A 24,645-nucleotide genomic window follows, 5' to 3' on the forward strand; every position below is an offset into this window, starting at 1 on the left:
GGGGTTGTTTGAGAATGGCCACCAAAAATGGGTTGTTGGGTCATCCATTGGTGGATTAGAACAAAGAGGAATACAACATTCTCCAGTTTGAAATTTGGTATTGCTTATATCTGGTGGTTATGTAGATAATCCTTGCAGAGTGCTCCAATGCATCCCCTTTTTGGCTTTTATTTGTAATCTTCTGACGTCAGGTGAGCTTGATAAATAAAATGCAACCTTTTGACAATCTGTCATGGAATTATGTCCTGAGATGTACCCATCAAATATTTTAAAAGTTGCTGTTCAAAAGTTGCTGATGGTCTTCATATGTAATCCTTATAGGCATATTTGCTTACATATTGTCTTGCATCCTGGAAAAAATACATTGTGCTTTGGGTCAGGTTTAATGTTAATGCAATATTGATGTGACTTCTGTCACTCAGTCATGTTTGCCTCAGATCTGTACCCCGATAATAGGATCCTGGATAGAATGTGTGCACCAACAATAACATTTGCATGACAGAGCACAGCCTTTACAATCTTCCTTTGTATGATATAGAATTGCTTGATACTTAATATTGTCCTACATAATTGCAGATAGCTTGATGTTTTCCTCTTTAAGTTTCTTTTGCTGATTATAATTTTTCTTTATAGTTGAAGTCCCGCTTCAATCTGAAAATGAAAGTTCGAATGAACATCAGGGTCTACAAAAGGTGAGATGACCAAACTATTCCATTTGTGAGATTTCCTGCTATGTATATCTTCCCACTGAGATGAACCAATACTCACCTAATGCAATTGCAGCTGTCCAATTTCCTCACTTCAGTGGTTCTTTTTGTGGTTTTACTTGTACAGTATCAAAATAACAAATCTGAAACGGTTAACAAATTTAAATTTGAATAACTTCTATATAGCCCTGTTTCCATAGTCCTCTGGCTTTGTAGGATTGTAAAAGAAAACATTGCATATGATGAAACGTTTTTGTATTTCAACCTCAAGCAGCAAAACAAGGATTTCCATTTTTATAGAACAAAACTACATTTTTCAGAATCTTTGGGGAATACTGTACTGGTTTTTACTAATTATGATTATAACACATCGCCAAGCCATCCCAACAGTCTGTACTCACTTTCTTGACCATGCTCCCCCTTGTTTTTCTTCTAACAGTTTAGTCTTCATTTCTTTGCTCCTGACTGATTACTGATTTAATATTTTGTTATTCATCTGGTGATCATGTAGTTTTCTTTTATTGCATGATACCGTTTGTGTTTTCTCAAACCATATGGGCATGGTGTTTGTCAAAGCGTGGCTGGCACCATTGGTGTAGTTCATGCACTGTTTACACACTTCCAGGGAGTATGGGTCCCTTGCATGGCTGTCTGACAGTGATTTTGTTCAGTCTCGATTGGCCCAGGGGGTGAGCACCTTTCTAATTTTCTGCAGGTCTTCAAATGAAATCGTCAAGCTCCCAGACATCGGAGCAAAAGGGCAGTTCAATGAGGGCTATACCAAGAATTCGCAGTCGAATACCCAGAGGAAGAGAACTGAGCCCTTGCAGTGAGATTTAAGTAAGCGCTAGGAGACTATGGACTAACCAGTGCATCATGCTGGGTGTCATCCGTCCCATGCAAGATAGTCTAACTTCCATCGAGGAATGCAGAAAAAGGTCCAGGAAAGGAGCCTTGTGGTGCCTCCTGTAGTCTTGATCCTAACTGCCTGAGCGACCAGTAGTCTACCTAACAAGTTTAGAGCTAGTGTTGGGACGGGGCGACCCTGTCCCAGCCCCCTAAGTGCTTTAGATTAAGGCGAGCAGCAGTCAAAGCACTATGATGAGCCAGGAAGGAGGGGTGTACAGTGATAGGACCCACCCCAATTAAATTAACCCACATAATGTAGCCCAAGGCATGAGCAAGACTGTCAGTTTGTCTAGACGTTGGTGCATTTTTTGTAGATGTTAGTAACTATAGTTTTGAGTCGAGGCCTGCGCGGTCGAATGCAGCATTTCATGCACTATGCCCGAATTGCGAGACAAAGCAAATCTCCAGCCATGCCCGAGCTCCCATGAGGACACCCCTGACTGGCCAAAGCATAACCCGGCCCATCCCCATGCGACCACAAGTTATATCCCATATAATGGACTAAACCTCAAGATACCTGAATTCCATGACACCGGGTGCCCTTTGACCACCAACCCCAAATTAACAAGTCCTGAAATGTTCAAAGAGGATGGACATTGCATGTCTTTGTGCTACAATTATATGATTTGTATTGCAAGGTGCTCGGAGGTATGAATTATAGTTCAAAACGAGGGTGTAGACCTTGGAGCCGGATGGTGTGCAAGGGAGTGAGTGAAATGTGTGTGTGTGTGTGTGTGTGAAGGTTAGTGCCCCAGGACCTCCTTTGTGCCAGTCTTAAAGCCTGCCAGGCGCACAGTATAATGATAAAGTAGCGTTGCGTTAGGGGTGTAGTTCATTTGTTTTTTTACCTTTGTCGCTGAGAAAATAATCTCTGCATCACCCACATGATGTAAGACAGACGGACTGGGATGGAACTAATGACCTGGCATCCCTTATGGGGCAGGCGGATCCTGTATAGACGCACACCATCCAGCCGCACAGGTTTTTACTGTATGTATTGCGTCACTATGACGACGTGTCTCCTTTTAAGCCTCTGCTTGTACCCTCTTTCAGAAGAACTTTGTTAGCAGCAAAGTTCTTTGCTGTGGCTCTCATCTGTGTGTGTGATTAAAACGGGTTATCCTTACAAGATCGACTTGGGCCTTTCTTTCCTAGTGAGTTGTATTCTCTCTGGTGCGAGCGTTCTGGGACTTGCCTTCAATTGGTGACCCCGATGTGATCCCAGCGCCCCCGGACCCATTTTTGCTGAGGGCTCTGGGTCGCTTCTCCAGAAGGAGCTGCGCCCACCTGGAGTGACTGGTCCTGGAAAAACATGTATTCCGAGTTGTTTAGCAGGAGCCATGTTAAGTGAAGGGCTCTCTGCTCTTTGAAGCAGGCGCGGCTCTGTGGAGAGTGCAGGTAGGTGTTGGAACCCCGTGACGGAGGAGTTCGGGTGAGCACGCACATGTGAGTAGACTCTTGTAAGCGAAAACAAGTAGGGGACAGATGCATAGGGAAGTGAGAGGTGTGCACATGTGGAGAGCGAAGTCGTGGTTTATTTCTTATTGGTGTTTGTACTGTGAAGAGATTGTTTCGTTAAGGCATTAGAGGGTAAGGTAAAGGTAAGGCAGGGAGTCCCTCCTCGGAAACCAGAGGGAAGGTGGAACCACGATAAAATATATTATTTAAAGGAGAAATTTGGAAATAAAAGTAGCAGTCGGCCTGGAACAAGTAGTGGTTATTTTAGCTTGCTAGTTCAGTTTATTGTATTTGTGTTTTATTGGTTGAACAGCCTGTAGGAGGGACGGTAATTGTATGTTGCAGCGTGGTGTGGCATTGAATGGTCGTGTTGAAGTATGTATGTGTGTGTGTGTGTGTGTGTGTGTGCGTGCGCATGGGGGACAGAAAAGGGTGAAGGGCGATTTTCTTTTCTGTTGCCGATTGTCACAAGCAGCAGCGTGCGCGGTGTGTCAGCGGGGCTTTGCAGGGTTAGTAAGACATAGATAGCACCTGCATGTGCGGGGGGGGGAATAACACCAATAGAGTAATGTTTAAAGCCCTGCCACTGTATCGTGACCGGGTGGAGAAATACTATAAACGGTGGATTGCAGAGACTGGAGGAGGGGGATGCCCTGCCCGTGGTCAGAACCAGGCTCCCACAATGAGAGCACCTTGGAACATATGTCCACATTTCTAGTAGCTAAGTATAAGAGGAAACTGATACACAAGAGAAAAGAAATGTTACCCCTCTGGCGAATGTTTGAGGACACAGAGGATCAAGGGAAGGAGCGGTGGAACAGATACAGAAAGATGGAAGGTGCCAGAGGGGAGAAGGAGAGGTGGGGCATCAGCGGAGCGCAGGGGATTCTATCCCTTGACAGCGTGTCCAGCAGGCAGGTACACAAATCCAACCTATGTACCCACTGTGGTGGGCACCCCTTCAGCACCAGTAACACCACTGCTACTGCTCCCCTACGCACACCGCCTGAAGTATCGGCATCCACGGGTGTCGGGTCAAGGGATTTTGAAGATAGGTTGACAGAGTTGCTAACAGAGCTGAACAGGATACAGGCATCCCCAAGAGAAGTGAGGCATGTAGGCTTGTTGGAAAAGATCGGGAGAATGGAGATCAGGGGAGGTTTTGCTCAGGATGAACACTGAAGTAATAAGCGTATTTGTTGAGGAGGAGGGACGGAAGGGTGAATTAGCAATCTAGGGACAGGAGAGTACAGTGTTTGTTTGGAAATGATGAGTGGAAGGACGACAATTCTACGTTTGACGAGGGACAGGGTAAAGGAGGGGATGAAGAGGCGGTTGAGTGCCCCCAAGTAGGTTTGTTGGGCCTGGTGGTGCAGGTTGAGGAATAGGGTTGGCTGGATGGCATTGGCAAGGAAAAGGGAATTATGAAGAAGGGTGTGGGAAGTGGGACCAAGATGCATATGCCCATCATACATAAGGAGGCTGGGGGGCACAGTATGTGTCCCGGCCCCAGATGGATAAAAATAACTTGATTAAGGCTCACCCACAGCTCACAGCAGAGGCGAGTAAGTGGATAGGAGTTTATAAAGCAAACGGCAGGGTTGGCCCCGGCAATAGGGGACATCAAGAGCTTGATGGTTGCTATAATTGGGGACTAGGCCAGGGATATGTGGGTAAAAGCTGGGTATCCGGGAATAACCCTGAGGGAAGATGCACCGGATGGAGCATCCTTCAACAAAATTAGAGCACAGGTGTGGGATGCGCTACGAAGGGCTTTCCCAGACACCCCTGATTTACATCCCCTGATGCAGTGTACAATGGGGGGATGATGAGGATCCCGCTAAATTCATTCTTAAATTACAGAAGATGTGGAGAGCTGAAACGGGAGGACCATGGCATCGTTTGATACCATTTTTCTATTTTATTGTTAAGAGGGACTTGCCAAAGGAGGTGCAGAAGGTAAGATTGTGGGTATAGAAGCAAAGGGAGCGACTGCAGATATGGAGTATAATAGTAAACCATTGCTAAAGAATCGAGGAGCATGAAAGGGAAAATGGCCCAAAAGCACCAAACGGAGGAAGCAAAATTGGTAGAAAAGAAATTGGCAAAGGTTGGTGTCCAGGCACCCGTGTTGACACCAGTACAGGTGGAAGGGATAGAGAGCATGCAGCAGGTCGCGAGTACCACTGTTGCTGCGCTCTGGGCTGAAGGAGGACAAGGACACTGGGGAGGGGGCAACAGTACCCTGGCCCACAGTGGGAGCAAGGAGGACTGCAGGGAGGGGAGAAGGGGCTTCCGAGGAGCAAGTGGACGGAGGGATTTGGACCCAGAGGGGTTGGGTTCGGACCTCCACAATATTGGAATAGTTTGAGGTGGGGGCACTTTTGCAAGTGAATGCAGCAGCAGGTCTGCAATGGGGTATGATTACGGGTACAAAAACACCTAGGGCCAAACTACAAGCGTAATACACTTCTATTACATACCTCCCATTAAGGTCGGCATATTTTATCACAAAAGAACAGGTAAAGGAGTATATATCTATGATGAGTATAACTCACAAAACTGCTGTCAAAGAACACACACAAGAAGGCTGTCCCTGTTCAGAAGCACACCTGACCATACCAGGGCAAACGCTCCTAGAAAGACCTGTGGGATACCGCCTATCTAATAGGGATAGCAAGAAATCTTTCCCTCATCTAGAGACCACATTCACATTGATCACAAACAATTAAAAACACCAGTACAGGTAATTTGGCATTTATTTAGCGCTACAAACCCTCAGGTGTCTGAGCGCTGCTTATTATTACCCATGGTGTGTGGTGCTCATTTATCGACCTCGGAAGGATGAAAGGCTGAGATTGGCCCTGTCGGGTTTCGAACCTGCGTTGGCAAGCTCTGCACGGATGTCAAAGCGAGCACTCTACTCGCTGTGCCACTTGACCGGCTCAAGTTGAGAATGTTGGCATTAGATCATATTTCTTATGTTATTTATGTGGGAGGTTTCTTCTTGTAGGAATTTCTCTCTAATGTTTTAATTACCAATTACGTCAAGTCCTCCTCAACAACAATCCTAGTACTGAATGATTAAAACAGTAAACCCCCACAATTGGGAATGTGGGAGTCCCTACGTATTCTTTTGTGTTCACATCGACTAATTGGAACATCATAATGGTCATGAGATGGCTCATGAACCTATGGTCGACCAGTTTCGGTGACAACTTCTATTAGGGTCATCTTCTTCAGGACCAGGTGGCTTGTCTTGCACGTCACTCCATGAGAAGTCCTGAATGGCGGATCAGGCAGGGTCTCCGTCCTCTTGGGAGAGGAGAGAAAGGGGAAAACTGAGGTTAATTCCCAGTTGCTAGACACTCTTCATGTCTTGGACTGTTATAAGAGCAGTCTCTTTGTAAAGTATTTTTTCTTGATCATAAAGTTTTAGCACTGTCCACTGAATTAGGCGTCCTTAATGCCCATCAGTGGTACCAGAAAAGGTGGTCAAAAGGGGTGTGGGTGTGAAGGGGTAGCCCCAGAGAACCCGGGAATATTCTGTGTTGTCAGAGGGGCCACCTCCATGGTATTTAGTGTGGTAACATCCATAAGGTTATTGTCATTAACACGCCACCTACCAGAGCTCTGTGAGCTAAAGTAGCTACGGGAGGCTGTTGTATACCAGGCGTTAAGGAAAATTAGTTGTCCTCATTTTCACGTTCTGTCTGGGAAAAAATGCAGAGGGTGGCAATGAGGTTGAATGACACTCTGTTTTTCTTTCGCATCTGAAATGCAAGGGAAAGGGAGAGGATCAGAGGGACCGCTACCTCGGTGTTGTGGGAGGGAGTCCCAGTCCTTAACTCTCCTTACCTGAAGCGGTGTTGAAATGTCTTTCTTACTGACGCTGCGCCGTGTGATTAGTCACTGGCTTGAGCAGTCTAGCAGCTCCATGTTTGTTTAAACAAACGTGTATCTCATTCGTCCTGAAGTGGGCGTGGATGCACGCATGCCTGCGTTGTATTGTGTAAACGCTGCGGACATCTTGGAGCAGAATGTAAACTCGCTTGTGATAGTAACTCAAAGTACATTATATACCGTTACTCAAATGCAAAAAGTACCAAACGTGCAGCAATTGTCTTTGGGCTGGCTAATGGACAAAGCTTTAAAGTTTGCCACGGCACCAAGTTTAACATTTCGAATAAAACCCATATGACTGTATGTATGTATCAACATAGACTATTGGGGCCTAAATTAACTATTCTTTGCTCCTATTAGTCAGCACTGTTGCTGACTACAGATGTGGTGGATGGATCACATCTGGCGTATTAGGAATATTCTGAGTGCAACTAGCCCTCAGGGTCAGTTCAACTAATTTGTGCAGTAATACATGAACTTCATTTGATCGCTGTAGGCGATCTCTAGCAATATTAGTGATGAGTCTCTTTGATTTTCAATGGTGCAATGTGGCCAATTCATGCTACTGTATAGCCTTGTTTCAACCTGTATTATGGGTATTAAGTCTAAAAAACTATTGTTCCCTCCACAGGAACAAGTTGTGATAATTGCCTCCCCTTCTTGGAGGGTGGATTCGTTCAATGATAGTCCAGGTAAACTGTTCCGGGCTATTTCCTTCTGCCAGAAAATGGGGCACTAGTGGGGCTGTCCATTTTTTTGTCCTGAGACAGGATCTATGCTCAATCATTCTTTTTTTGATGGCTCTTATCGTCATTCCAACATATTTCAAATTGCAGGGACATGTAATCAGATAGATGACACCTGAACTATTGCAATTCGTAAATGTCTTTTTGTACCCACGGGGTCCTCCACCCAATGTCTATCTGTACACTTCGTCTAGTTTGTGTGCACATGGAACACTGTCCACAAAGTGAATGTCCCGTAGGTGGCGTAATTGTCCATAGTGTGGTTTGGGGGCTCTGATTCCATGCATTTGGTTCAGGCAATGTTTTGACCAATCTATCCCTCAGGTTTTGTCTCTGTTTTAAGGCAAACAAGGGCATATGAATGGGATGATATCTCATGCTCAAAAGAGGCCATAGTCTATCTCCTTTTTGATTTTGTTGACCAGTGGAGAATAACTGAACACAGCAGTGATGTTTTGTCTGGTAGGAGCTTTTGGGTGGTGTTGAAGCTTGATTTTTCTCGGGATATTACGTGCCCGCTTGTATGTGGTGTTCACTATGTTTTTGGATACCCGCGGTCAATCAGTTGTGTTTTTAACATTTTGCCCTGGCCAAAAGGGAGTTTGTCTTTTAAGGCTTGTGTGTGATAGCTCGAGTAAGTCAGTAGAGTTCTGATCTGTTTGTTTTTTATACTTTTCAGTACAATCTCCCAGATTTTGCAGTTATTTGGAGATCCAGAAAATGTATGTTTTCATTATCAAAATAGTAGAACAAAAAGTTCTGCTATTGTTATGGGGTGCTCAGTTACGTGGTATGTGGGACATTCTCCATTTGCCATCCTAGAAAGGTCAAAGTCCACCCTGACTACACAGATCTTCGGTGTACGCAATTATTATTCCAAAGCCCCACATTCATGTGGTTGTATGCAAAACAGTGAATTCTGCCACCTTTCTAACAGTTATGCCCACTGCCGAAGATCTGACGGTGTATGACTTCGCACATATGAGGGGGGTGAGGATGACATTCCCAAAGCAAAAGATTGCGCATTGACACAGGGCGAGGTACTCTTCGTTGATGGGTCGTCCACAGTTGAACAGGAGGATGGTCAACGACCTACAGGGGCAGCAGTGATACGGCTTGAGGAAGGGGCGTACAAGACGGTGGTTATGAGAAGATGGCCCATGCATTATTCTGCACAGAAGGTGGAACTTGTAGTGCTCATTGAAGCATTGAGAGCATCCCGAGGGTGCCATGTCACAATATATTCAGACTGTGTATATCACAACTATTCACGCTTGCCTAGCCTGCTGGAAGAGGAGGGGTTTTGAAGGGCGAATGGGATCCCCAGGGCAGCATGCAGCATTGCTACAAATACTGATAGTGGCATTATCCCAGCCATCTGTTGTGGCGGTCGTCAAGTGCGTCGGCCACACTAATGGGGACAGACAAAATATTGATGGAATGCAGCCTCCGATGCAGCAGCCAAAATGGCGGTGTATCTGCCAAATAAAATACCTGCTGATTACATTGTGACCACTCCACTAGGCAGCGAACCTCCAATACCTTATACAGCATTGCCGATCCCTCAAATAATTTAATTACAAGTAAGGGCAACTGAAAATGAGAAAGAATTGTGGTTATGAAGGGGATGCAAACGATCCCCAACAGATCTATTGTAGAGACAAGAGAACTCTGGGAAGATGGTAATGCCCTGGGCTTTTAACAGTAGGCTTTGAACAGTTACATTACCCATCCCACAGTTCGAAGCACCACATCGCAGCAGATATACAGGAGGACTGGTTTATACCCAATATTCAGGAGAGCATCACAGAACTGGTCATACACTGCACCACATGTCAACGTTTCAGTACAGGGATGACATTAAGGATGTTACGGGGCATGTTGTCCCGCCCTACTGAGCCGTTCTGTGAATTACACATAGATTATGCGAATATGGGTGCGCGTCGCAATGGTTTCAGGTACCTCATAGTAGTGTTTTGCTGTTTCTCAAGGAGGGTGGAAGCAGGGCGTTGCGCACAACCTGATGCCTAATGTGCTGCTAGATTCTTGTTATGCAAAGTTTTTCCTCAATGAGGTGTGTGCAAGGTTTTGAGGTCCGACAAGGGCACACCTTTTTTCAATGCACTGTTTCAGCACGTCGCAGCACTACTTGACATTAAGCATCAGATGTGTTCAATTTACCACCCACAGGCCAATGGATTTGGGGAGAGGATCAACGGCTCCTCAAAAGCAAGTTGTCCAAACTGTGTACCACGTTCAAGAACTGGGTGCACTCCCCTGGCCCTCTTCATTCCACGTACACAGCCCAGCAAAAACCACAATTAGTCACCTCGCAAAGTGGTCACTGGTTGGTGTATTCACACCCCCATATCCCCTGTAAGAAGAGCTTTAAATGCACATAGGACAGCAGCAGTATTATCTGATGAGTTCAAAGATTATTTGACCACACTAACGCGGGCAATTAAATGGGTCTCCGGGCAGATTGTACCTCCCAGAATTGAGACGACGGATACACCAGATGTAGTAACCACGATCCTGAGTTTGACCACACAACCGCTGCTGCCTGGTGACTGTGTGCGTTCGCAATTTTGTGCATAGGTTGAAAAACCCTTGGTTCCATGGGCCCTATGAGATAGTTTTTTGCACTCCCCTCGCTGTGAAGGTAAAGGGCTTGCGATATTGGGTCCACCTCTCCGAAGACCGCAGGGCACCTCCAGACAGTACGTCGGCACTTCAGTTCTCTTAAAAGGAGGGGCAGTAGTATCTGCACCCTAATCTACCTCACGTGCCTGTCCAGGCACGACACCTGTGCAGTGTCACACTCGGTTGACGGGCCGAAGCTTTGCTGCTAGTTTAACATTCTTCTTTATTTGGATGCTCTCTCTCTCTCTCTCTCTCTCTCTCTCTCTCTCTCTCTCTCTCTCTCTCTCTCTCTCTCTCTCTCTCTCTCTCTCTCTCAGTATCTATCTCTCTCTCTCCTCTCTCTCTCGCTCTGTGTAAAGGTCTCTCTCTCTGTGTAAAGGTATGTCGCTCCTTTTCTTTGTTTTGTCTTTTGCTTCCATTTCAAGAAAGAAGATGAATCTCACAAATGTAAATAATTGTTCGTTAAGTTTGGGATCCAAAGTGTAGATGCACAAATGACAATATATGGGCCTATGCCTATTGTGGAATGGCTATTATTGCAGGTCTATGTAGGATATTGATGGCACTTTTGGGGCTTTATTGGGGAGAGGTCAAACAAAGGGGGGAAATGGGACTGTATATTTAAACACACTGTACATATAAATGTTAACAATGTTAGTGGATTTACATGTATCAGGAAAAACATGAATGCTAACGATAATAATGAAAATGCATATAGGAGTAGCAATAGTGGTCATATGATTTTAGTGATTATAGCAGGAATAGGACAGCAAGTGTGTGTTTGCACAATTGGCAATAAGAGTGATAGTTAAAAGTTTGGTTCCGGCAAACCAGGATTGTTCAATAATTCAAAACGGTATAGTGATATTGTTGATAGTACTGTACTGAGAGCGTGTATAGAATGATTAAAAGGGAAGTACAAAAAAGTATGATGCGTATCAAGGGCTTTGTTTGGATTCTATTGAGGACCTACGCCATCCTGAATTTACCAACTCTTGGTATACTGCATGAGTGGCGTGGGAAGAAACCGTGTGAATGGAAGCTGGTGTGTGTGCACTCATTCCACGTGCATCAGGGGCTCCCAAGGTGTTAGTACCATAAGCAGTCCCAATTATAAAATCACAATACCTAGTACATCTTGCACTATGTAGAATAAAAAGAACTTTCCAGGCACATCGTGTACAACTGAAATTGGTGGGTCCAGATCTTGTGAAGTGCAACAATAATCCAAACAACATCAAGTGTGTGGAGTTACCCTATTTGATGGTGAAAGGACGTAAACATGTCGATAACAAATGGCAGGACACCACACTACCATGCCTGGCAGAAGGACTTGTAACATATAACAAGGACATGATGGCACAAGTGGACAATTTCTGTGCACAAATATGGACCGATCATATCACAAAGCTGACGTGGATTGCAACGGTGGAAAAGCTGGTGCGAGTGCACGGGTAAGAAGTATATGGACTATGTTTCTACAGCAAGGGTACAGTGTTTGTTGGCTGAAACAAACGTTGCAATATGACTCTCCTGATTGCAGACTTGAAGAATGGAACGGCAGCTGTAATGGATTACTACTGTCGGTGGCCAACAAGCTTACAGAGGTTCGCTAGCCACGATGCACTCAGCGCTACTACTACTACTCCCAGAAGAGCACCTGAAGGGGGGGGAAGCACTGCCTGCCGAGGAGCCAACTAGCCCTCTTGTATTCGAAGAAGAGAAAAACCTGTTGTCCACACAAGAGCTCTGCATTCTGCCAGGAAAAGGACAGTTCCAACAACTAAAGAGGACGAAAAGATTGAATGACATATCCAAAGACTCTTCCGCTGCTTGCTGAAATACCAGAAGAATACAGGCTCTTCAGCTCAGCAGATTCCTTTTTTTGCATCTCTACTGTTGCCGGTGTGCACGCCACAGCAAGCACCAAATGGTTGCAGATTGTGCGCTGGGAGTTGCGTGCATCGAGACTTGTATTGATGCAAAACTGCTATGTGCAGGACATAACCGCAATGTAAGGCAGGGTTTGCAAAAAGTTTTGTGATTCCTGTTGCACGTTGGTGCCTTCAGAGGATGCAGAGAACACGTCATTATCCCACATCATTGCAGCCGTCCATGGCCTGGGTGTTCGTATGAAGGAGGGAGGAGTACATAGGAATGGCTGGTTCACCATGGCATTTGACTGGGCCCCGTCGTGGCTCGGAGCAATCATGAAGATGTTGATGCCCATCACAGTGTTCATCCTTTCATTTTTTTAAACTTTTTTAAACATTTTTTACAACATTCTACCAACCAAACATAAAGACAGGGTATTCCATGGCATAAGAAACATATATTCACAATCTTGTGCGTTTCACATGGGTCTGTATCACATTTTATTTTTACCTGTTCTCCAGCCCCCCCTTTATTTCGCTGCGTAGGATTCCACCTCCCGGGTTCCTATCACAACTGTGGTCTTGCACTCCTCCTCCCTACAGCTCAGTTCCCCTGTCAGTATGTTTCCGTTGGCTTAGCTCTACACTTCCCTCAAACATGGTCTGGGTCAGTGCATTTTAGGCTATTACCCCCTTGCCTCATACCACCCCTTGCACAGCGCTCCCAGCCATGCTGCAGTCTGTGCTAATGACTAACTCTTCAGGTCACTCCACCAGGTCTCCAAATTGGGGCCCTCTGCTTTTTTCTATGCCATGGCTATCCCGCATTTTGCTAGAATTCAGATCAGGTCCTTCATTTTGGTGCAGTGTGTATCACCGTCTTATCCCTTGGGTACAGCCCCAGCAAACAGGACTCTGGGATCCCACCCCTCTTGCCACTCTGTGTAATCTTTCCCCAGAATCTCCTAATTGGGCATATCCAAAACATGTAAATCATGCCTGTCCCGTCTTGGGTGCATCTCCGGCAAGTGTACATCTGTGCCCTAGCCATATGGGATAGTCTGTGTGGGGTCATGTATGCCCTGTTCATGACAATAGTTGGGTTAGCCTGAACCTGGCATTTCTTTACTTTCTTGGTGTATTGCAGCACTCTTCCATTCTCCATCCGTGAAGAATCTACCAAGTCTGTCTCCCATCACTCATTTATTCTAGAGATCCTTTGTCCCCCTTCTGCCACATCATACATGATGCATAATGTTGAGTTGGTCTTCACATTCAGGCCCGCCCATCTCTCTTTGATCCTCCTGGCCATGCCCAGATATAGTCAATATTGGCCTACATTTATGTCGTATTTGTCTACTAGAGTTTGGAAACTCATTATTTTACTGTCTTGTAGCAAGTCACCAATGGTGGCTACCCCTTAGTTTTCCCAGTGCCTTCTGTATTGTTGCGCCCTGGGATATACCCCGTCTGGTCCTCATGGACTAGATCTCTGTAACGCTCACCTGGTATCCACAGGGATGTCACTTAGCCTGACTGACCTCTTACCACCTCAAACCCTTCCCTGGAGTCTACTCGACTGGAGACTGGGCCTGAAACACAGGATTGGTAGAGTTTAACTCCCTATTGTTTCTGTGCTTGAACCCCTTCTTCCCCGGGGTCCAACCCTTATCCACAGCTCACCTCGTCTTCTTGGAAAGTGTGCTCTCCGTCCTGCTTTCAGTGCAGGGTCGCGTTGATTGATGCGGGCTCATTGCTGCCTAGTTACTTCACTGGCAAGAGTCCGACAGGTAAGTATAATGAGTCTTTTGAACAGTTCTCTAACTTAGTTCCTTTCCTTCCTTAGAAGATGGCTGGCGTCCGGGGGTGGCGACGTGCTGCTGAGATGAGTAGCGCTGAAGGTGAGGGAGAGCGCGATGCGACCCTTTTGTATTTGTATTGAACGGAGTTCTTTTTCTGTGTCTTTTAGGTGCAGCAATGTTTTCAGCTTGGATGCCGATTATGAAGAAGAAATGCGGTGAGTAAGCACGGTATGCAGCACCTCTAGATGTTTCCACGCTAACCTGGAGTGTCTTTTCCCTCTTGCAGATGGATGAGACGTTCCGGAGACCGAGATCCCCCAGAGCGGCTGGGATTCAGGTAAGTGTTTGAAGCTCGTACAGTCTTTAAAAATAAGCGAAGATTTGCTGAATGCTTACTAATGCCTTTTTTCTGTTCTTTACCCTTTTCCTTAGGAAGCGGTGTGCCGGGATGGGAATGACTCTGCCGAAGATGCCCGCAGAACAGAGGGAGCGATGAATGATGGGCAGAAGTGCCGCAAGGTAAGGCTGTTCCTAACGGTGTTCTTGTTCTTGCAGGAGCTGAGCACAGAAGAAAGATGCAGGCCTACTGGAGACCGATCCGAACACAGTGAGTGTCACGCTGCAGGTGCAGAAAACACAAAGCATGTTTCTCAGCCTGCGCATGGCTTAAATAGTCTCTGGGTATCCCAGGTGTCTCTGGGCTGAACCACACCCAAAAGACTAGACTGCACATGCAGTTCTGGGAACCAAAATATGTGGGGGCATCCATCTTGTCCCCATCAATGCACTACAAGTCCAATCCCCAATGTTATCCTAGGGGAGTGAGTGAGTGAGTCTGGTGCCACAAGCGCCAAATCTGACTGCAAGTGGGTCTTTGGAGGGATGGAGAGGCCCTTGAGGGCCATGTAGGTGATCGTGGCCTCGCTCCAGCCGGACATATTGGAGGGCTGGGGACATGAGGGGCAGGAATCATGACAATCTCTGATCACCCTCTTAAGCCTGCACCGCTGTTAATATTTTACAGTCTTGGTTTACCATTGAGAGGGGTCTCTATGACCCATAATCCAGTGGGTGTTTACCCGATTTGAGGATGGTTACTATAACTGCTTCTCGCAGACTACCAGGCTGTTTTCCCAGTTCATAGGTGGCCTCAGAGACCATTAGCAGTCTGGGCACCAGTATGTAAGTGTATGTTTTATAGAACTCTTATGGGAGTCCATCTGTTCCTGGTGCCTTGGTTCCCTGATCACTTCCTCTATCTCCCCCTGCAACGGTGCATGGCCAGCATGTCTGTCTGTTCCACTGTCAAGTTTAGTAGGTTCATTTGGGTTATGACCTCTACTGCATTGTTGCCTCCCCCAGCTACATAAGTTAGAGAACACTGCATTGATCCTGTGTTTTGGTCCTAGTTATCTCTGTTTGAATCGGTTATAGCGCTGATCATATCCCTGGGTTTCCTTGCATCTATACAGCCGTGCTAGCAGTCTCCCTGGCTTGTCTCCCTCTGTGAAGCGATTTGGTTGCATAGTGCAGTCGTCCTAGCCAGTCGCACTCTTCCATGCATTTCTGTTGCAGCTCCAGCAATTGCCTCGGTTCCCCGGGTTTTTCGTGTGCTTTGCTTTCTGCTCATTCTGTTTTGTTTTCAATGTCTTCGAGGGCGCTCTGTATCTCCCTCTTGATGTCCCCTGTTTTTCCTATCGTCACCCCTCTAATCACAACCTTGAATGCTTCCGATAGTGTGCTCACCTTTTAAACACTGCCTGTGTTTGTGTCAAAGTACTCCCCTCTCTGACCCCTCAGGTATTCCTGAAGTACCTCGTCTTGCAGGGCTTCTGACTTCAGCCACCAGGTGGGATTCTTGGATCTCCAAGTGGTGTTGAGCTGTTGCCATAAGTGGCGCATGGTCAAAGTGTCCTGGCTCGAAATTCTATGTTTATTCTCTGACTCCCCGATGGGCACTTCCTGCCACGTGGCCTTCTCTGTCCACCACAGTCCCAGGCATCCACCAGATCCGTGAAGAATTTAGCCACTCAAGGACCCACCACTCTCAGGGTGGCTGGGAATAATATGCCATTATTTGTATTCTGCTGGCCAAAGCCTTTTTTGGACTGCTTCTAAGGATTGACGTGCCTTTAGCACCACTGTAGCGAAGTCTAGAAACAAAGCCTTCTTTGCACTGTTCACTTGTATCGATCCTTTCTTCCTGGCGGCCTGCAGAATAACGTCCCAATTATAATTAACAAGCTTTGCAATTGCAGGTCTAAGATGAGCCCTTGGGGGGGTGGCCCCAAGTAGGGAGGTCCTGCTGGGGATTGTGAGAAACCAGAAGGTGTCTCAACCACTATTCCCCTGGGATCTGTCATGCAGGTGGCCAGGACCCTGCCATTGCTTTTGGATCCAGTTCCTGGGGGTGGACCAGTGCGGGAGGATCATCTGGGTGAAGGGTCTTCAGGGAGTGGGACACCCGATAGTGAGACGCAGTATCCCCTTCCATATAACACCTTTACCTATCCTACCTGGTAGAATATTTAGGAACTCTACCCCTCCCCCCCTTTACAACAGAAACATTTTCTCACGGACAGCCTGCTATGAGAGGAAACAGACTAACTCCCGAACAGTATACCTGATGTGTCCCAATACACAATGGTCCTGCAAGGTCAGGCCATTACTGCCCATCACACACACACCAGACTTCCATTATGCTTGCCCACACGGATAAAAGCGCAGCATACTCTGAGCTAGGCAAAGCAAACGAGGAAACAGCAGTTTCGAGACAGCAGCTGAATGCGAGAGGCATGTCGACAAAACAGGAGATCACATGGAGGAAAGTTCCCTTGACCTTTTCGACAAGGAACAGTTACTTTCCCGAAACCTTGAGAATAGAAAGTTTAAGACCAGGAAACTAGGCTGAAGAATCCTCTATTGTGTGTCGGAGATACCCGGGGCCCTCCCACGTCAATAATCAAGGCGGGTAGAATCACTAGCCCCCGTGGGACCGTCCTTAGGTCAAAGAAAAAAGCAGCATCCGTGAAATCAACACAGCTGGTCAGTTGGGGAGACATGCAAGACTGGTCTGTGTTGAAGCCAAGGTTGCAAGCAGCAACAGTGTATGGTGAGCGTTGGAACGAACATTGTTAAAACGCATGTGATAAGAGATGCAAATAAAGTTTAACTGCTGATGAGTGACTGAACTTGAAAAGGAAGATGCAATACCTCTGACAGAGTGGTCCGACACCGCGTGGATGCTCAATCAAAGGTCTCTGTAAGGTATCCAGCTGACAAGTGACAAAAGTGAAAGTGAGGAAATGGTTATATCTAGAAGAGAACGAATAATTGTGAATCGAAGCGGTCCTGCGACGGGTCAAGCAAAATTCTGCGCACAGTCAAAAGTCTTTGATTTTGATGAAATAGAGAAAGTAGAAAAATTTGGTCCGAGCCCGGTAGAGGGTGGCCCATGGTTAACAGTAAATCACCCGAAAAGTTGTAGATGTGAAATCCTAAGAATAAAGGAACTTTAATGTTGATAGTGTTGCATCAGGCCCTCTGAAATAAGAGACTTTGAATGGCAAAGAGACTCTGGCACTGAAGGCCCTGGTGTTGAGAGTTTGAATTGCATCCTTGTGCTAGAGAAGCCAGTGTGTGTGTGCCAAGCTCGAGTGTGCCACCTTGTCCCATGCTAAAACCATGGGTAAGGGTAGCCAACGGCTTGAATATCCTGATGCATCGTTTCTTGAACCCTTTTCTTTTGTCTAAAAATAGTTTCCCACGCTATTTGTATTTAGAAGTAAGGATTGGCAATAAGACACTCAGTTATTATTATTTGATGGTCGTAGCTTGCTCCCATCTTTAGATTTAGCATTAGATAGGTGTTTTTCAAACCCAATTGAAGTGCAACAAACACCTTTGAACTGTGATCACTTGTCTGTCTTACTGTTTGATACCATGCCTTCCTTACTGGATCCTATGGGCTCTTTCCACAGAAAAGAAATGTGACCGTCCCCAGGGTGTCATCCACTCCTTAAGCCATAGATGGACCTTTGACTTTCTCGGGAAGGGCCAGAATTCTTGAATTGTTGCGACAGGCTCTGCCTTCCGCATCCTCTGCCTTTTGTTCCAAGACACTAGTTCAGCCTCTGAGCTCTGCAATGTCCTCAATGGGGCCCAAGATGATGTCTACGTCTGATGGACTTTGCTCTGCCTCCCCTACTCTTGACAAGATGTTATGCATGTCTTGCCTCAAAACCACCCCTATCGCATCTATCTTCTGCTCCATTGCGGACTTGGATTCTTCAATGTTCTCTAGTATCTCTTGCACCCAAGGGTTCAATGGGCCCCTCTTCCTGCGACATGGATTTTCCTCTATCTGAGCTTGCCAAGGCACCCTTATGTCCATGTCTCCCCTGCCCCCACCCCCACCTTCCAGAATGGTGGTAGTCGTGGTTATTCTCAGCTGGCTTGTTGATCTGTTACAGCCAGTCTGTACCAAGCATCACCACCCCACCACACGGCAGTGGTGCCCAGGTAGTCCCAGGAGCCTATTCCAGTATCAAGTTTACAGGGAGGGCTGCCCCTGGAGTCACCGTTCCACCCCATGCATCTCACAGCTTATTTCTGATGGGAAGGGGCTCCGAGCCCATCATCACCCAAGGACCCCATCTCCCACACAGTAGAGCAGCCATGTTTTTGTAAGCCCAAGTTGGGAAAGCATTTTCGCAGACAGCACATGATAAAGGGCTGCAGGCTTTTGTAAAAGCAGTGTGTATTGTTTGTATTTTCGGAATAATCCGAAATGGTGCGCTGAAATGTCCCATCGAAGTCGATCTAAAGAGATACTTTCGAGGCCAATGAGCTAGACACCTGGTTGCATGAGACGGATTGGCAGAGAAATATAAATCAAATAGTTAATTAAAATTAAGGCTTTCCATTTTACTGATTTTTAAACCTAAATACAGACTGAAATCAATCTGCTTTGTCTGTTTTTATTTATAAAAATATAATTTAAAAACTGGTCTTTCTGTCTGGTTCTCTGATGTCACTCATACATTGCAGCCCAATCGCAAACTGCTGGCAGCGTATATCTTAAGGCAGCAGTCAAAGGAGCAACTATTTGTTATGGAAAAAATTGAGCTAGCGTTTCTTTCCTATATGGTTGCATGTGTGCTTTAATAAATACATTTATGTATTGGAATAAATGCGGAAAAATACTGGTTGTGACTAATCTGTTTATATGACATAAAATAAATGTGGATAAATACAGAAAAAAAGGCAAAAAAAATTAATATGGATAAATACAGACGGAAATGGCAGAAAAATAAATACCATAAAACCGGAAACCTTAATTAAAATCCAGCCATGATATTGTTTTTTCAAAATAGACTTGTATCAAGGCGTGAGAAGGGAGCTGGGGGACTAGAGCAACGGGGGATAGGGTGTGGGGCACTCGACAGGGAGCAAATCGGTGGACAGGTTCTGGTGTCCCTACGGTGCAACATTGTAAAGTGTCCTGACTGATGTCTGTGTGGCACATCATGGGTCAGATTTGGCATGAATGTCTCGCCCATTGCCATATCATGATGTCATATCCAATCAGCATGCAGCCGTTTATCCATTTGTGTATTGGGCAATGCCAACCAATGGCAAACACATGTTTTTTTGCCTGATCAGCACAATCACATAACTGTGGGGTGGTGTGGAAAGGATCTTGATATCACAAGGGGTATTGACATGATTTCAGTCCAAGAAATGTTTTACCCAGTAAGGGTCACCTAAGGTAAACATTCCTATAGATGTCTGACGTATCTCCACCAATCCGCTTCTGTGACCTGCCCTAAAAATGTATCTAAAATATTGTATAATAATTTCTCAATTTATGTATAAAATGTCCAAGTGCAGTGGGCGGCGTTGAGAGCTCATTTAATTCAGTTCAGTTCCATGGGGCTTTCTGAACCGTGTCTCCCAGCTGTTGGGTCCAATACATTTGCGTTAATTCTTGCTTGGTGTACGTTCCTTCTTGGATTACTTTGTTCTTCCCTGGCATTACTTTTAATGGACGTCCCCAGGTACACCAGTTACCTCATGCTCTTTCCCTCTCCAGAGTCCTGGAGTGCCCAATACTTCTGTGTATGCCAGCATAGTAGAAGTTTGATGCCCCTTTTCTAATACTTAGATGAAAAAGATCAGTCATGACTTCTTGGAAATATGCACTGAGATAAAGAAGATGCGCAGGTTGGGAAGAGCACCACGCAAAACCACAGTGAGCAGACCAGCCTATTCAATCTAGCCAAAACCTGCTAGAGATAAATGAGGAAAGGATGACTTCGGAGGAGGAGCAGTCCTCCCTGGAGGAGCTGAGAGGAAAGGCACTGTGTCTGCCGTGCACGGGTTGAAAGCTGGGATGCCCAGGAAGAAGCCAAGAGCTCTGGAGCTGGTCCTGAGCTACAGGAAGGGACGACAGGCTGATTGATACAAGCGGTCCTGAGGGTTTGGAAGCGCAACAGCTTCTTGAAGAAAGCTTGGTGCTGCGAAGCCACCGCAGACCAAACAAAGCCTTCCCAAGCACCACGAGCCCCGCGGCCAACAAAGCAAGCCAGGAGAAGGCAGACGCTCTTGCGAATCGAAAGTAGGTACACGAAGGGGCAGGGAGACGCTGGGACCCCGAGAAAGTGGTGGCGAGTGGAAAAGGGGAAGAAATGCCCACAATCTAGGGTCTGTGACCCTGAGAGTAAGAAGTTGTGGCAAGTGGAAAAGGGGAATAAATATCCCCATCCTAGGGTCTGAAACCCTGAGATAGTTGTGGCAAGCAGAGAAGGGGGAACACAGTTGAGGGTCTGGGGCCCTGAAAGTAACATTGAAGAAACGTTCACATCTATGTTAGTACTTGACAGGAGAGTAAACCAAGCCTACCAAGGAAGAGACTTACAGAAGACAGGCCAGTATAGGACTCGCACCCATAAGAAAAATATCAGTTTCTTAAAATAGTCACAGTACCTGGAGGACGGTGAACCAGGTTGACTGTGTAATAGGTAGTAGTTGGCAGCAGTGTGCACCACGTCTACCTAGGAGAACTGCTGAATCCAAACGAGCCTGGACTTGCACCCGCATATGGAGGACAGTTGTTATTCTTCTTCTTAGACACAGTACCAGGGTTAAGAGAGAACCTGGTTGGCTCTGCAAAGGAAGAGAAACCTGGGGAAGGGAGTCCGCCCCTGAGCTAGTGAACATTGTGGCAAAGCTAAGAGACTGGGTGACATTCTCTGAGCCCTTCAAGGAAGTGGAAAAAGAACGAAGGGAAATAAGTAATTTCTCCTACAACTTGTAATCCCTGTGCCAAGTCAAGAGAAGGTAGACATTCTCTTGACCCCTGTGGGACTTAGTTTGTTTTTGCACCCTTCAGAACTTTGTGTTTGGAAATTTGAGAAGTACTATACAGAAGCTTGTTAGAAAACAACCCTTTGCACTTTTTCTTGAGCTGTTAGTGTGAGGGCTAGAGTTAAGGTTTTGAAACTACAGTGGACTTATCTTTATTTTGACATCCTGACGGACCCATTTGAGATTGATGTATGGGCAGGGAAACCCCTCTTAGCATTAGTGCTAGTGAGGCCTTCCCACCCCCACTTTTTGTTTGAATAAAAGTGTATAACAACAAAAATAGCACCTGTGTCGATCTCTCACTGCTGCACTCTCGAAGTACCCTGATGTTTAATTTATGCTACTCTATTTGTGTACCGTATAAAAACATTTTTATTTGTGACTCCACTCTGTTGTGCAGGGCAGAAGCAAATAACAGCTAATTATTATCTGAAGCTCTTGCGACAGTTATGACCACGGTTACCCTGAACTCACTGTGCTGCTATTGCTAGTGCCATTATTGGCGTAAAACAAAATTACTGCAATTCTCTTATTCTAAGAGCTAAACAGAGTACTTTCATCAGCTCCAAATACTACAAAATATTGATCTCAACATACCTTTCCAGCACTTATAAACTTTTACTAGCTTCCTATTAACGCCTGTAGACATTTTTTTTATCTCTAATACTTCTACACAAATCTATGTACGGCTATGCACTCCTCTCTGAAAGCCTGCCTTTACTGGCATCTTGCCAGTAGACCTTTAGCATGTAATGCTTGCAGTTCCATTGCCAGTCCTTGCTACCAACAGCTCAGGGCCCTGGGTAATTTGTTTAGTTTCTTAGCAACCAGATTATGGAATGATGTACGATGTTGTCATATCTTTGATATGTCATTCGAAATAATTAAGACCAACCTCTTTTAATTTATTCCCTCTTCTTTTACATTAGTTGGATCTTGTGCTTTAATACCCATGGGTCCCTTGTGCACTGCAAAACAAAACACAAATCAAAATAAAATTGGGAATGCATTGGAGAGTGCTGTTCTGCTGTGTCTGGGTCCTGTCCTCCCTCCTTCTACTGTTGGAACTTTTCGTGCTTTCTACAGTGTTGTGGAGCAATATCTGTGCTGTTGTACAGTGGACTGTTTGGGGGTAGGCACTGCACTGAAAACACCCGTCATTATTATCATTTGATTGCAACTAGGGTTATACTAGCACAGGTTTCTTTACGTATCTTTGACGACAGATTAAACCCGGCCCTCTTTCTCCCAGCATCCGATTTATACGGGAGCGTGCGCATTGTGGGAGTGCTGTTCTGCTGTTCAGCGAACAATGAGCCCCTCCTTTACACAAATAGTAGAGCACAAAATCTATGGCGCTCTACACCCCAACTACAACCATGCCTGAACATGCAGCCACAGTGTTTGCAATCCATAAGAATCCAATACACATAGTTTCTAATGAACTGAAGAGTTTCTAGCAGTCTGTGGCATCCAAAAAACTAATGCTCACAATCGCTATCTGGTGATATTGTGACCTTTTACCAAACCGGTAAAGGCTGTATAGGGACACCTACCTTTGTAGATGTGCCGGTGCCCGCCGCCGCTATGCCTGAACCGATTCAGATTTTAGAACGCAAGAAAGATCATTGCGTCTCAATCACTGAAATTCTGTCGGTGCTAAATGAAGGAATGAAGGACAACAGGTTACTGATAACTGAATTTTAAAGTTCTCAGTACAAGATTTTGTAAACTGAACTAATTTGCAGTCACCCATTACAAATCGAATGGTGAGAACGCAATGCTGGAACAACTGACTAGTACATCGTGCCAATCACCCAACACAGTTAATGAAACACAAATGGGAAATTGCACATCCAACCCACCTTTAAATTTATCAAACTCGCCGATTTTTATATCCTGAGTCAGCAAACTCCTCGTTTTATATCGTGTTCCTCTGCCAGGTCCTTTTGTTAAACCCACCCAGAGACCATCATTTGGGATGATCCATCCACCCAACTATATGTACGAGACCACCTTATCGCCCATTAATACAGGCATTTATAGCCTTGTCAAAATATATGAATCACTCGCTAGGGGGATTGGGGGGGAATCAACATGCATTGTTACTGAATACTTGATCGGCCAAAGTAGACTGGCTGACGTCTGAAATGATTTGGCATACCAACGATTGCCTTAACATGTTAAACCACCACTACCTTAAATCAAGGTGAACAATTAGCCAGATCAAAACCAATGGTGGACATCGGGTGGGTTCCCAGCAGGGTCGGACTGGAACAAGAAATAGGCTTGCCTCAAAAACTGACCTACCCCTTGCGATCCTTGACCTGACATCACCAGAAGTGATGTCATTTGACCCCACCCGAAAGTGACATCCCGGGAAGTGATGAAACACAACCTTTCACCCCTTGACAGAACAGGAAGTGGCATCAAATAGCCTAAGTACACTACGAAAAATATGGTTATGATTTTGCTAATGTCATGTTAATGTTAATGTTAAAGGTCATTTGTACCGCGCACTATCACCACCGGAGTGGTCCCCTGGCGCTCTGGCGGCTCTGAAAGAGGGGGGGGATGGTGGGTTAGTGGGAGGAGGCTGGAAAAGTGCAAGATTGCAGTGATGTGCTGTTGGCAGCCTCAGCCCGGTGGTTCCGTCGGCTGGGCCTGGGGTGTATGCGGCCGGTAGTCGTCGTGTGCTGATGTGCGAGTCTGTGTTTTTGTTTTGTTGTTGCAGTGTAGTGAAGTTCGTGCGGTTTGCTGCGCTAGAGGTTTGTGGTTGTGTTTGGTTTGGAGTTTGAGAGGTGTATGCAGAGAAGGAAATTGTTAATGGTATTCGTTAGTCATCTCTATCCTGGACTGAACCGGTTGGGCTCGTGTAATCTTACCCGACGGGATGCTTGTACACCCTGAGCCTCAGGAGGTACGTGCCCGATTTTCCATTCGAGGCCGTTTGAGGATCTAGCTGTCCCCTCCGCCCGCTCCCTTAATAACCTTGCATGCTCCTCCCCCCCTCCACATGACTAGCGCAGCTGCTAGTGTCCATACACCCGGTTGTGTGGTGATTGGTGGTATCTTGTCTGTTCCACAGCCTCGTGGGACCTAGTTGTGGCTGTGAGGGCGGTGGGGGATGGTAAGGGTTGGCTGGAGTAGTTGTATCCGTTTCTCTGGGTCTCGCGGGTGGACCCCTGTGTCCAGCGTCAGCCCTGCTGGTGCCCAGGGTACTTCTGTCGGTTCT

General features: G+C 46.0%; 1 protein-coding gene across 4 annotated transcripts in view; it reads left to right on the forward strand.

The window, feature by feature from the left end:
• The window catches only part of LOC138570755 (SURP and G-patch domain-containing protein 2-like), a 1,010,309-nt gene that overhangs the window by 973,475 nt on the left and 12,189 nt on the right, over nt 1-24,645 (forward strand). For all 4 annotated transcript variants that reach the window (XM_069649142.1, XM_069649143.1, XM_069649145.1 and 1 more), the window contains one exon: nt 634-692. In XM_069649142.1, the coding sequence (XP_069505243.1) occupies nt 634-692 (59 nt within the window). The remainder of the gene's footprint in view (nt 1-633; nt 693-24,645) is intronic.

Source organism: Ambystoma mexicanum, chromosome 1p, assembly GCF_040938575.1.
Source record: "Ambystoma mexicanum isolate Mex_15411 chromosome 1p, UKY_AmexF1_1, whole genome shotgun sequence".
Classification (NCBI taxonomy): Eukaryota; Metazoa; Chordata; class Amphibia; order Caudata; family Ambystomatidae; genus Ambystoma; species Ambystoma mexicanum.